The sequence below is a fragment of the Caenorhabditis elegans genome, chromosome V (assembly GCF_000002985.6).
Source record: "Caenorhabditis elegans chromosome V".
NCBI lineage: Eukaryota > Metazoa > Nematoda > Chromadorea > Rhabditida > Rhabditidae > Caenorhabditis > Caenorhabditis elegans.
The window spans coordinates 7,040,609-7,054,211 of NC_003283.11; the positions used below are offsets into that span (position 1 = coordinate 7,040,609).

The following is a 13,603-nucleotide window of genomic DNA, read 5'->3' on the forward strand; positions in this document are numbered from 1 at the left end:
TTTTATTTGGCATTTGAATTCCTTGAAGCAATTAAGAGCATAATAGCAACATTCTTGTTTTCTTGATAATCCTTCTGGTAAAAAAACAACTTGAACGCTTTCGATGGTCAACAAGATTCTGCAAAAAAGTTTACGGTGCTCAAATTTCTGTCTGGAAAAAATTTCTTAGTATAAGGAATCCGTGATGCTTTTCTTCGAAAAAAAATTTAATTTAAAACTCTTAAATGTTCAGGCTGAATTTTGCCACGTGACATTTCTATTGAAATTTTCTACAGAAAGTTTAGAATTTTAGTCAAGTTTGGCCGTTTTGAAAGTGACCGTATACTTTCAATGTTATAATTAAAGAAGATAACTTTTACTGAAATTTTTGAAATTTTCTAAACATCATTTTTGAACTAAACGTAACGAGGTAACAAAAAAACTAGGCCATTTGACTCTCGACTTCCTATTTCCATGTTCCATTGAACGTTTCAAATTTCCTGTCAATTTCTGAAAGGGTAAAACTTAAAGTACGCCAAACAAACGAACAAAAAAAAAGAGAATCGGAAACCGGACCACATCGACACAAGATTAGCCCATTGGATGTCTTGTTATAACGCACACATGAGCATTTTATGGGTTATTGGCTATTTGGATGAGACACTTATGGACATGTGTCTAGGCGTTTTTTCTATCAGTAACATGGTTTTGTTTTAAAAATATTGATGGTGATGTTTTTGGCAGTCTGTGTGTTCTGTTCCCTATCTACATTTTTCAAATATTATTATTTTCTCAAATTCAAATGTTCTAAGTATCTCTATTTAGATTATAAATTAGTATCAGAGCTATAAAATTCTAAAAATAATTGTGTTTTTACTGTAAATGAGAAAATTGATCAGGTGGGTGTTTCCTGTTTTTGGTTTCATGAAATTATCAAAAACAATTATATTTACATTGGCTCCGCCAGTCGAATATTGATATGAATGGAACCAATTCAATTTCCTATAACAAATTTGATTTGGATGTATTGAAAAAACATGAGTACAGGAACTTTTGATACCAAGAATGGCGTCGTTTTTTTTTTAAACGAAATCATCAGAAAATGTTTTCAAAAAGCGTAGTTTTAAGTGGTTTGTTTTTAAATTATGCTTGTGGACTTTGAGTGTATTTTTTCACTCAATAATGTGAACAATAATTTTTTAAAAAAATTGAGGAAACCAGAGCATTCAGTATTAAACCTAGAAATGCATAATCCGGGAGAACCGGATTTTTTAAAATTATGGCGTTTGTATTTAAGTTTTTTGCGCATTTCAGCTTTCAGCCCAAACGGTTTAAAAGCTACATTACATTTTTTGTTTTGAGTGTTTCTCTGAGATGTACAGTATACGAACAGTACTTTTAACGTAATCTATACATTTGTGGTCCGGGTTTTATAATCCTCAAATTTATTTAAAATTATGTGTCAAACTACAAACTAAAAATTCCTTATAGTAATCTATACAAATGTACAAATGTACTGAATTTTTTTAACACAAGAAAATATTTGAAAACATGCCCTCCGTGAAGCGTGTTTTTAGATTATCCTTCTTCTTCTAATAATTGAAAACTTTTTTTTTCAGTTTTTGATCTCATTTTTGTTAAATTAATGGTCCAATGTGGTAGGAAGTGAATAGGATTTCCGCGGATTTTTCTTCCTCATTCATTTTTACGTATTGAAATTAGTAAAAGCGGGGAATCGTAGATGTGCCAGTTATTTTAGATTCTCAGCATCTTACTATTAGTCTGATTTGGTTAAAATGTGACGGCATAGATTTTATTTGCATTTTTCGAGTTAATTCTTAGAACAGTGTTCTTGCAAATTTGTTGATACATGTAGCGTTTGGAGCCTATTTTGAGTTTTTTTTCCAAGTTTTGAGTAAATTCAATTTTTCGAAATTTATACTAAAATTCATTTTTTCTAATACATAGCTAGCTCCTAGAAACTTAACACAATGACATGTTTTTCCTCTAGTTTTTTTTTAAAGGACAATTTTGGCAGGACTATCTGTCCAGTTGACTTTTAATTAGCGTTGAACGGCGTGTGGTGACAGCTAGTTTCTCAAATTGCGGAGATCTTTCCAAAAATGTTGTTTTCAGACAAAATATTAGAGAATTTCTTGTTTTAAGAGCCCACTGCCGTCTAAGAAGACAAGTTTCTTGGGAGTCGGCGATTAAAAAATGAATTTCAACTTCGTTTAAGTTTTGCTTGGCGTATTTGAGTGTTTAATTGAATGTTAGAATTTGTTTAATTCTAACAATTCAAAAAATTCGTTTGGTGCCTATAAATTTTTCAAGGTAAACGTACGTAAAGAAGCTAAAAATATCAAATTAGCTTTTACTAAAAATGTCTTTCTATTATAAATGACTTCATTTCCCTGAATTGATTTGACCCATCAGCTCAAATTTCCCCGCCTTCTAACTTGAGATCCCATCCACCCTCAACTTACTAAACTCCCCTTCCGTCCATTTATTCCCGCCTTTTCTATCTTGCAATTTGATGCCCATTATGAATATGTAAGGCGAAATATGTGGGAGGCGCGATTTGAATAGACTGTTTTTGTTTTTAAGCCCGTTTTTTGGTGGCTAGACTCATATTCTATTGTCTATGAGGTGTAGATTTTTGAGTTTTTTTATGTTTTCCCACATTTCAACAATTATTTTTTCGAAATGCTCTGGTTGTCTGTTTTTATGTGTCATTTAGCACTTGAAAATTTCTAGGAATGAACTAAAAACCATGTGGAAAAAACTAGAAAAAGTTAACTAAAAAATTCATCAGTAATTCGAGATTCTAGTGCTCAAAAATCGTAAAAATTAAGATGATTATTCATATTTTTAATATAATAATTTTAAACGGATATGTTTCAGTATCGACCTTGAAATGTTATTGATATGAAAATCATTTTTCCTAACACAGTCATGTTTTCGGTGCAACGTTTTCGTTATCATAATTTTAGTAAAACCTTGACAGGGACTTTTAAAACTTCTAGCAAGATATCGGCTGTTTAAAATTTGCTCTCGAATTTTGCTAGTTCACTTTCCCTAATTTAATTTCGGTTTGATAATGATTTGCAATGTAAGTAGGTATATCTCGTGCGAAAAGTATGTCCCTCTTGCCTGCCTGCCTGTCTGTCTGCATGAAACAGAATGTAGTACATTGTAGGTGAAAATTTTTTCACCTAAATCAGATATTTGTACGTTTTCTCAATTTTCAACGGCAACTCTCACTATTTGAACTTCGAATAATAAAAACATTTAATTTCCGTTTTCTGAACACTTTGACACTCATACTTCCGTTTCGGAAAATATATAGTAATTTCGAAGTATTCCGAACTTTCTCGATGATCATTCATTTCATTCATAAATGTTTTGAAGTTCAACCAACAAAATATTATGTTCAAATTCATAGAGGTTTGGTAAACACAATAAATGGCTAGCCGCCTGCATCTAGACAATTATTGCTCTTCATTGCTTCTAAAAACATAATATTTTATCTTTCACTCATCTTTCCGTGGGTTCTTTGAAGAAACATTTCTCACGAAACGTGTGTTTTGCTTGAAAGATTAAACGAAATTGTTTGACCTTTTAAATGAAAACTTCACTCTCTTCTCAATCTTTCTGGAGAATCCAAAACTCGAAAATTTTGCATCAAATTTTCTGCAATTCTCTCATTTAAGAGCGAGTTGTATCACATTAAGCATGTCGCGAATTCATAATGAGAAGATCATCAAAAATTATATGAAGTACTTGGCGGATCGCACGTTTCGTTAACTTAGAACCATCTACTAGTATTTCTATAAACTTCCGATGATTTTTGTTCGTTTCGACTTCCGTTGAAGATACTTTTTTTAATTTTCAAATTTTCGTGAGGCAAGCCAGCAATTTTAGAAAAAAAAACCCTTACTTGCCTGTTTACTTTGCAGTCAAATTATTTATTTCGTTGAAAAATTCTGCATCATCCACATGTTTTTCTACTTATTTTTCCAGCTCGTTTTCCAGTTTTCCTTCAAGCCAAACTCGCACATCCTGCGACTCATCCAAATTTTCCGTTTTCCTTTTTCTACTTTATTCGAATCAGCTAGTTTATGTCACTCATTTATCAGGAAAGAGTAACGATGAGCTTTGCTCTTTTTCTGACCTTCTGCCTAATAGCTTATCCTTGAATATTGATTTTTTCTTTGAAAACTCTTGAGCTTTTTTTAAAATAAGACATTTTAAAGTGAAGCTAGTGAGTGTAGTGAGTGTTCAGATACAATAAGTGTTTTTCTTAAAAACCAGCAAATTTTTTTATTACTCGAAAAAAACCCAAACGCTTCAAATGGAATGCTTACAGATAGGCAGAAAGGCCTACATAAAGAATCCAAAGTTAATATCACTTCAAAGTTTTTGAGGTATTTTGCTAACAATTAATGTCTAAGAGATGACTAGTTATCCGTTTAAAATTAATTTCCAGTTTCCGTTCCTTCTGGCTTAACTGTTTTTTATTTATTCGAATTAACCTGTGATATTTATTCTATCCGATTACTACACTTAAAGCTTGAACTATGTTCATTTCTTGACCTCTTGCTTCCTCAAGATCTCCCTTCGAATACTTTCAAATGAGTTTTGCTTGTTTTTTTTAACTAGACGGACGGACAAAAAGTATTTCCGCTCTTCCCCACACATGTGAAATGTTTTTCTCTATATTTAGATTATTCAGAATGAACTTACTCGTCACTAAAAATGAAGCCTTGTTTGATATTTTTAATTAAAACTTTTAGTATGAACAGTGGAAAAGAAGTAACGCAATAATTTATTTCATCTGTAAATAAGAAACCAATGATTATTCAAAAACGTTGTTTTTAGCTACAGAATTTCTCTACATGAATCATATAATGTGAGAGTTTTTCGAAATATTGTTGTGCTCCCATTAGAATACAATTACAAGTACATTTTTCATAGGCTCACAAAACCAAAAAATCATGCATTTAACTATAGTCCGTGCCATTGCACCTAGGGTATCAAGCTAAGTTTGTTGTAAGCACAAAAATGCTTGTATATCATTTAATACAGTAAATACCGAAAAAAATATTTCTAGAACAAAGATTTTGTTTTGAAACTTACCACAACTTGGTTACGAGCTTTAGTAGACTATGTTTACAGATGTGTCAATCTCAATCCGTTTGAAACGTTCTTAGACCAACTTGGTAAAAAACATCAAACACCGACATTTACGTAAAAATGGAAAAACGCCTGAAGATGCGTCTGACTACCATAGAAGCCCCAAATGAAACATTTGTAGATTAATAAAAAAAACGACAAATCATACAATTTCCTCTTTATATATTTCACGGTGATGTATGTATTATTTATACATTATGTATATAAACACCGATATTCCAATTCCCTTCCTACAATGCCCCTAAAAAGTTGTAGGGAAAAAAAATTATTTTACATCAATTTTTGTGTATTCCATGATTTCACGCTGATCGTTCAGAAAAATAGCATTTTCAAGCTAAGCTTGCACTAGACAATTTATCACACTTTGACACAAAAACTACATGTTGTACAAGACTTAATACCTAGTGTCCTTTCTTTGTTGAGACCCTTCACGACTTTCAATCTTTCTTTCCAGCTTCATTCGTATTTTCTTTTCTTTATTTTAAATTTGTCTTTTTAATCAAATATTGCATACAAATATATTTCAGAATGACTGACTATGAGGTGACATGTGGATATACGGAAGAAGTCTCGATGGCTCGATTCATTTATATATCAGTTGGAGGAATCGTGGCTTGTGTCGGTTGCATATGCAATATTATTCTTTTGTATCTTTTCACATTTCGACAGCTTGCTAATTCACCTCCACAACTTTATCCGGCAATTCTCGCCTTTTTAGACACACTTCTTTGTTTCTTTTTTCTAATGATATTCGTTGTGGATGTCAATATGATTTATAATAAGAGTGAGGTGAGTCATCTCAAATCTTTGAGCTCTTGGAATGAAAAAGCTTCAATACTTAAATTTTAATTTTAATTTTCAGTATCTGTTCCTGCTCTTCCATCGCTATATTATTGTAACATTTTGCACTGCAAAATTGGTGCAGTTTTTGATTCCATATATGTTAATGTTAGGTACACTTGAGAGATACACGTGGATCGATAACAAGCAGTGAGTTTTTGTTGAATTCGTGACAATAAAAAGGTTGAAAGATGAGTAGGATGGATGGAGAGAGTGCGTCAGCATGGCTCATCATGAAAAATGACTCTTTTCAGCAACAAAATGGCAATCTTGCAACCAAAGTACCGCCCGTTCACACTAGGAGGATTGGTGTTGGGAGCAATTATGCTCAGGGTACCGTCGGCATTGGCTCTGAAAATTACGGATTTTCCAAAGTGTCCTGATTTTTTCAGGACTTTGGCAGTAGATGTGGAAGAGTGGGCTCAGGTAAGCAAAAAGGTTACAAATATTTATTCGATGAATACAATAAGCAGTCATTAAAATTTCGTTCGCTTCATCCAAATTCAATGGTGTTTCTTTTTAATAGTATAGTTCAACAAAGTATAGCGTTCTTGCACCTGAAATTATAGACTACTTCATGGAAAGTGGAAAATGTTGAGATAGCTCTTGCAATTGCATACTTAAGAATCACTTAAAATCTATGTATATAACCTTACCTGCTCTGGAGTCAGAGTTGCGAACCAATCACGTTTTGTCCTGATCTTTGGAGCTTCCTTCTCGTCTTGTTTTTCCTTAAAATCCTTGTATTCCGCGGCGGCTTTTTTGACTTGCTCGGCGTGCTAAAAATAGAAAAAGGTAACCGAAACTGAAGTGTTTTTTCTGCGCATTTTGTCAAACCTCGGTTATAATGTAGTAGCGCTTCCCTCTAACGTGTTCCATCCTTTCATTTTTGTATCTGTCGACTGGAAATGTGGGTGATGGGTAGTCGAAAAGAGCATGAAGAGGGGTAATAAAGAACAGAAGAACCAACAGAAGGCGCATTTCTGAAATATAATTTGAATGAAAATATAGAAAAATTCAACAAAGAATGTAACTTTCAGGTTAGCACTCTATACACAATTCACGATGTTTATGGGATCGCTTGTCTTCAAACGTTTTGCCCATTTCTCTGTCTAATGGTGCTCAATTTGGTAATAGTTAATAAGCTGGCCAAAATAGATGCACAGCAGTTTCCCACCAAAGAAATGAAGGGAAGCCCTACAAGAAGAAAAAGATCCCGAGTGTTGTCATCGCTGCGGATAACAAAACTACAAATCACATCTACTGTTAGAAATGCAATTTATACAATGGTTAGTTCAATTATAAAAATTGAAAAATTGAAAAAAGAAATTCAGGTGGCAATCGTCTCGACGTATCTGATCTCCAACTCATTGCACATCCTTCTGACTCTGCTGGAAGTGACGAAGGCGTCGGTGCTAGTCGAGTAAGTTGGTCCCATACAAAAAAAACCGGTCACATTCCATTCGACAGCTGCTTCCCATATTATTAATGACCATCTTCATACCGGGTAAAGAGCTAAAACCTTGGAAGACCGGGAGGGTGGTTACACTCCTAGAAATAGAGTGTGGTACGGAGAGATACCTAGAGAACAATGGGGGCTTGAAAGAGCAAATCGGAAGTTGATAGCTCATGAGCTGTCACGCTGCAAGCATGTGCAAAGTTAGCATGGGCCACCAAGGAAATGTGTGAACTAGACTTTTGTTTGAAATACCGAATACTTTGAGATATGTACCTTCGTCGAAATAATTTTTAATTGCCAATAAAGACCAAATATCAAGATTCGAAACACTCCACAATGCTAGACTTACTTACGTTTATTTTTATTGAACGTTTTGGTGAAATGGCAGGAAAAATTGAAAATTTTGGGATTTTTGAGAAGGTTGCTTTTTACTTATTTTACTTATGGAAAGCTCCACAATTCATAAATATGAATGAAATGAACATTATGAGAACTTGTCTTTATCTAGTCGTACATATGTATGCCTACCTACGTGCCTACAAGGTTTTCGTAGGTGTTGGTCGCCTATGATGTTACGGCTGCAAAAAAGGTACGTAGGGATGCTCAATTTGAATATGGAATTCGACACTTCCAAAACTAATTTTTGACCTTAAAATCTTAAAAATGACCCATTATTTTCTTCATAGCATTATAGGAATACAGTACTAGCGCTCCTCGACTTTATTCGGAACGATCCAAGTTCGTAACAAAATATTTTTCAGCGAAAACGATCCTTACAAGGCATCACTTCTGTACACTCTTCTTGGTGACGCTGTGAGCATTCTCTACATGATCTCATCAGCAGTTCGAATTCTGATCTACACCTACTGCAATCCCGCAATCCGTCACCAACTCTTCTCATTCTTCGGAGTTCGGAAAGATCGAAAAGATTCGGATCAGTCAAGAATCATTATTGCATCACCGCTTCTTATCGAGGGAATACTATCGGATAGTGTCTAGTTTTTTTTTGTTGGAATTTGATATCTTCATATTTATTACGTTTGTTTGTAGTTTTGATTATTTAATTTTATTTATTTTTCTTATTATTTGATCCAGTGCTTTATAATATGTGTATTTATTTGTGATCTTACGGGTACTTCAATATTTTTTAAATGAACTGTTAGTGATTTTGATTTGTTTTGGAGTCTTCGGAAAAATGCAAGTAAACTTTCACGTAGGCATAAAAAATGTATGTATACCTGCCTACAGGCGGACCTATTTTGGATTAACCTACATAAGCTTCTTTTACGGAAAAAAACTGACTACATTATGTGTAATCTCCTTCGTATTTTTAACTCTTGTTACAAAAGTTCAACTCAACAAATTTATTGAAACTTTTCGAACTTAATTAGTCAAACTTTGAAAAACTGTCAATTTCGGCACGGGCCTCGTCAGGAAGATCGACGAATACTTGGTTCTTTTCGTTCATCATGCGGCGTAGATCGTCCAGATATACGCACTTGTTCGAAGCCATTCGTCGACTGAAACCGAAATATTTAATAGTTTTGTAAATCATTTCATAGAAACGAACCGATATACAAGCCCTTCTTCGTTTTGGAAAATCGTTGTGCGGCTGTTAGGATTTGGCGGCGAAACTTGAATGATGAGAAGATACTGCTTGGTTGGAGCTTTATTAATTTCCAAAAAGCAATCGCACTGAAATTCGTAGATTTTTTATATTATTTAATCGTAAAACACGTACGAATGATCCGCCAACACTGTGGCAGGCGAGCTTCGGGAAATCATGAGCTTCTTCTTTGAGCAAATCCGCTTTTCTCAGCTTAACTTTTATCACTCCCACCGGGATAACTTCGAGAATGGAGACTTTGATACGACATAGCGGACTGCATGGTTTAAAATTTTCACACATGTGTCGCAGAGAACCGAAGAAATGGTATATCTGAAAATCCAACTAGCTAATTGTGCGTTTTTATTATTAAAAACTAGCCATGTTCTTGCTCATCGAAATTCCTTTAATAACTTTATCATCGTTGACACCCAGAAAAAGCCGTCCACCGTCAGTGTTCAGAAATGCGCAAATTGTTCTGAAATCTATATTTATTTTTTGGCTCCAGAAACACCCATACTTGCTGATCGGCTGAAGAGTTCTTCGAATAGATCCATCCTTGTCCTGCTTGCATTGAGTCCTCTTTAGCTGTAAATTGAAAATTCAAAAACCTTTATTTTCCACTTTAAATTACTTCAGTGAGCATCAGTTTGGTATGCATTCTGAACTCATTATGAACATCTTCTTCTACTGCAAACGGTAGTTTCACCACTACATGTTCGAATGAGTTTTGCTCCTCATAGCTCCACCAATTCACATTTTCATTTGGAGCATCGGAAACCGCAGTAAACTGATTTCCCGGGGGAAATTTGAACGGTTGAGATCCAAAGTTGACTGAGAGGCTTGAGTTTTGACATAAGACCGCCGGGAAGAGACACGTGTTCGAGTTTTTGTATTTCACATCGATGGAAAAAGCGGCGGGAAATTGTTCTCCATTTTTTGACCACCAGATGGTACGGGAATCCAGGTCAAGATAGCAACCGATCACATCGTTCAGAGTGAATGGGAGACCATAATCATCGAACTTTTTGTGGGTTGACTTCATTCCAGTCCCACCATAACCGAAACTATCCAGTCCTTTACCTGGAACATTTTAATTGGAATAAAGAATAATTTTGCACAATGCAAAAAAGTATTACCAATATTCAAACTTCCACCGAGAGTAGCCCAGCCAACTCTGCACAGTCCTTTACTTGTAATTGTAACTTCATAGTAATACTTTCCATTTCCATATAATCCGGCTGTTCCACGTGCTCCGAGCCATCTTTTCTTCACTTCACTTTTGCAGGCTAATCCAGTTTCATCAATTTCGAGATGAAGATCTTGATCCTGCTTGTTCAGTTTGGATTCACGTGGACTTGTGTCGGCCTGAAAAATAATATGTAGCATTAAACAGCACACCGGAATTTTTTGTTGAATATATTTATTTTAACTAATAGTGAGATTTAAAAATGCTAAAATTAGCGGAATATTAGAAGAGAAACTTTTAAAAAACTATAAATTTATTTTCTGATTCTAAAAATATTTAAAACTTACCATTTTTCAATGACCAGGCACGGAAGAGTTGAAATTTTAATTACGAAAATTAAAAAAAAATTATCTCGCGAAAAATGCACAACGATGCTCCATCGTTACGCGGCGCGTGTTGTTTAGCCGATAGAAAATGGAGGGAATTTCAAATAAATTTTTTGATGAAAAAATTATTTTCATACCACAAAAAATATTAAAACATCAGATTTAACAGAAAGTTCAGTTACACATTTTTTGAAAAGTTCGAAACTGAAATCGTTTGATCCTCCGCAATTGATGCGAATGTCTATGAATTGAACTGTTGGGCAACAAATCATAAACTGAAAAAACCATGTTGTAGTGAGAGTGTGTGTAGTCCAATTCAATATTCAAACCGGATTTTAGAACCAATCGTTTTTGTGTCAAATGTGCCTTGCCACTAATCACCACTACGTGTCGTCACAATTCGATTCGTATAAATAGTCGACAGGTTGTAGTAATTTCAATTCAATTCACTTCCAACTTTCAAAATGTGCAAACTTTTCGTCGCCGTTGCCCTTCTCGCTGTCGTTTATGCTCATCAAATGCCATCAGGTAGAAGTTTTTCATTTCAACGTTCTTCTTAAAACCCTTATAATTTTAAGCTGATGAGATGAAGGCCAAGCTCGTTGAGGGTGGAGTCTCCGAGGCTGCTGCCGCTGGACTCGTTGAAATCGGAGATAAGTACAAGAGCCAATTCCAGGCTCTCACCAAGGGAGATCATGAAGCTGGAAAGAAAGTTTTCGATAGCATGAAGTCCGAGTCTGATGCCTACATCGCCACCCAATCTGAAGCTGATCAGACCGCTTACAAAGCATTCGTTGAGAAGGCCAAGGAGCACTTCCAAGCTCACAAGGAAGCTGCTGCTGCCGAAAGTGCTTAAATATCAATTTTTTTGAATATGGAACCATTTTTTATTTGAAAATAAAACTTTAATTTCGCGAATCATTCCATATGTGCTTCATCCAGACATAAGACTACAGTAACGGGTGAAATATCGAGAACAACCCAATCTTTTTCCCTTGTTTTAAAAACCTACCTACCTACCTATCTACCTACCTACTTACTCTATCTATCTATGTAAACGTATTAAATAATAATAATAGTAATAATAATGATACTAAGCTATTCCATGTTCCTAATTTTGCTAATAGCTCAGACTTAAAACGATAAATAGCTGGAATAATAGTTACAGAAGCGAAAATAATATCAAGTTTCAACCTGGTATTTATTAACACAGGGTGGGCGTCATTGCAGGCACCAACAGGTCTACAAGTTACCTTCAGGTCAATAATAACTGGACTTGAAATAGATGTATCATTACCGTGTTATGCTCCGGCCCGAATAAACGTTTTTTCACGGTTTGTCAAAATGTACTTCTCCTTCGCGGCGATCAGGGTTTGTCTTTTAGGCATGTAGGTAGGCATGCTTTTCTTATGGCAGGTTCTAATTTTTACAAGAGACTTGTCAACATTTCAAACAGAAAATTCGATTCATTCAATACAAAAAGTCAAGGGAAAATGTATATATGTGCATTTCGAGCAACAACATCAGAAAATATTTAGTGAGCTGGAGTAGAGTGGTGTCCCTCGAATTCCTTCTTCTTAGACTCGATATAGGTGGCATAAGCTTTCTGATCAGCTTCTGGTTGAGTCTTGATGTAGGCATCCGTGTCAGTCTTGATCTCCTCGAAAACCTTCTTTATTGCTTCCTTATCGTCCTTGTTATCCTTGAGAGCTTCGAGTTGAGTCTTGTACTTCTCGGCAACCTCGACGATTCCTGCGGCAGAAGTCTCCGAGAGCCCAGCGGCGACAAGTTGAGCTTTCACCTCCTCGGCTGAAAATCAGATTCAGAGTTTTTCAAAGTTCAAAATATAAAAATTTCCTACCACTTGGTGGTACTGGTGGAGCAGCATAGATGGCAACAGCGAGAAGTGCAACGGCGACGAAGAGTTTGCACATTTTCTGAACAAATATTAATTTTTTATTTTGATGAGATACAGAAAGAAGATGCTTGCGAAAAGAACATATGAAACCAAACTTAAAAAATGATGATGTTATTTTCAGAGCTATCAGCACGGTTTTTATACATCCAAATTGAGATCGGTTCTAGGCGGAGACACATAACTGGTTTGTAATTTGTTACGCTTTCGAATTGAAAAAATATCCGTGCCTGTGGTTCTCTACGGCAATTATCTAGAGGGGAATAGTTCGAAAACAGGGAAAACGGTTAGATATTTTGATGTCTATCGGGTTATGGCACAACGTTTATCTCGAAGTGTTTTCGGAAAGTGTGAATCACGAGAATGACGTTTTATAGTATTCAATCAACATGAAAATTTTAATAATTGAAACCCGTAGTTCTACATATATTTAGCTTAATATTTTCGATAGGACCTAATTGTAAGAAATGTAAAAAGAGCTCCCGTTTTGTTACAAGGAGATTCTATTTAGTTTTCAATAGACGTCAACAGAACGTGAATTTCCAGTAATTTACTTAAAAATAGGTTCGTCCAGGTGAATTAATCATCCAATTTCTATGTCATAAAATAGTTCAGCGTTTTCTGTACTTTATTTTGATTGTTTTTTAATGATATTTTTTTAAAACTGCCAAACATGCAAACAAGGAAAATTTTTAATTTTCCAATTGGAAATTTCATGCAGTTTTCAGTGAACTCTGAGAGTATAAGACTTTCAACAAAAAAAACTTTACTTCCAAAGTATCGATTTTCTTTTTTATATTAAAAATCACAATTTTTTCAAGTACCGTATTTCCTCAAATAGTATTGCACCCCATTGCTTCGAATTTAAAAGGTTTTATCTCGGAAGTTTTTACCAAAACTTAATACAAATAAGATATGAGCAGTCAAAGTTGCACTACGGAGAGCGATATGATTAGAGGGAAAAGGCAACCAAAGACGTCTTAATTCTTATTTTAAAGCATGTGGTTTCAAATCAAATGAGCCAAATCTAAAC

At 34.8% G+C, this 13,603-nt stretch overlaps 5 protein-coding genes and 1 non-coding gene across 6 annotated transcripts; 3 read left to right on the plus strand and 3 right to left on the minus strand.

Annotated features, from left to right (window-relative positions):
• The first annotated feature begins 561 nt into the window (after positions 1-561).
• F20A1.14 lies at positions 562-619 on the plus strand. Its single transcript, NR_069000.1, has one exon. It is a non-coding gene; the product is annotated as an Unclassified non-coding RNA F20A1.14 (non-coding RNA).
• A 5,077-nt stretch (positions 620-5,696) lies between these two features.
• Positions 5,697-8,646, plus strand: F20A1.2 (G-protein coupled receptors family 1 profile domain-containing protein). Its single transcript, NM_072383.3, has 6 exons — positions 5,697-5,964; positions 6,038-6,165; positions 6,270-6,441; positions 7,056-7,304; positions 7,350-7,438; positions 8,236-8,646. The coding sequence occupies exons 1-6, from the start codon at positions 5,704-5,706 to the stop codon at positions 8,471-8,473; spliced, it is 1,137 nt and encodes a 378-aa protein (NP_504784.2). The 5' UTR covers positions 5,697-5,703; the 3' UTR covers positions 8,474-8,646.
• On the minus strand, positions 6,451-7,004 carry F20A1.8 (uncharacterized protein). The gene is made up of 3 exons (NM_072384.3): positions 6,853-7,004; positions 6,672-6,794; positions 6,451-6,572 (listed from the first exon to the last, which is right to left on the minus strand). The coding sequence occupies exons 1-3, from the start codon at positions 6,994-6,996 to the stop codon at positions 6,519-6,521; spliced, it is 321 nt and encodes a 106-aa protein (NP_504785.1). The 5' UTR covers positions 6,997-7,004; the 3' UTR covers positions 6,451-6,518.
• Positions 8,647-8,825: 179 nt separating the features above from the next.
• tofu-2 (Schlafen-like protein 2) lies at positions 8,826-10,640 on the minus strand. The gene is made up of 8 exons (NM_072385.7): positions 10,617-10,640; positions 10,220-10,448; positions 9,715-10,163; positions 9,601-9,668; positions 9,462-9,558; positions 9,216-9,413; positions 9,045-9,169; positions 8,826-8,994 (listed from the first exon to the last, which is right to left on the minus strand). The coding sequence occupies exons 1-8, from the start codon at positions 10,617-10,619 to the stop codon at positions 8,862-8,864; spliced, it is 1,302 nt and encodes a 433-aa protein (NP_504786.2). The 5' UTR covers positions 10,620-10,640; the 3' UTR covers positions 8,826-8,861.
• A 466-nt stretch (positions 10,641-11,106) lies between these two features.
• spig-1 (DUF4473 domain-containing protein) lies at positions 11,107-11,571 on the plus strand. Its single transcript, NM_072386.8, has 2 exons — positions 11,107-11,183; positions 11,234-11,571. Exons 1-2 carry the CDS (start codon positions 11,120-11,122, stop codon positions 11,509-11,511), a joined length of 342 nt encoding a protein of 113 aa, NP_504787.1. The 5' UTR covers positions 11,107-11,119; the 3' UTR covers positions 11,512-11,571.
• A 537-nt stretch (positions 11,572-12,108) lies between these two features.
• Positions 12,109-12,592, minus strand: txt-17 (transcellular chaperone signaling (x)cross tissue). The gene is made up of 2 exons (NM_072387.6): positions 12,517-12,592; positions 12,109-12,464 (listed from the first exon to the last, which is right to left on the minus strand). Exons 1-2 carry the CDS (start codon positions 12,587-12,589, stop codon positions 12,190-12,192), a joined length of 348 nt encoding a protein of 115 aa, NP_504788.1. The 5' UTR covers positions 12,590-12,592; the 3' UTR covers positions 12,109-12,189.
• Positions 12,593-13,603: the final 1,011 nt, after the last annotated feature.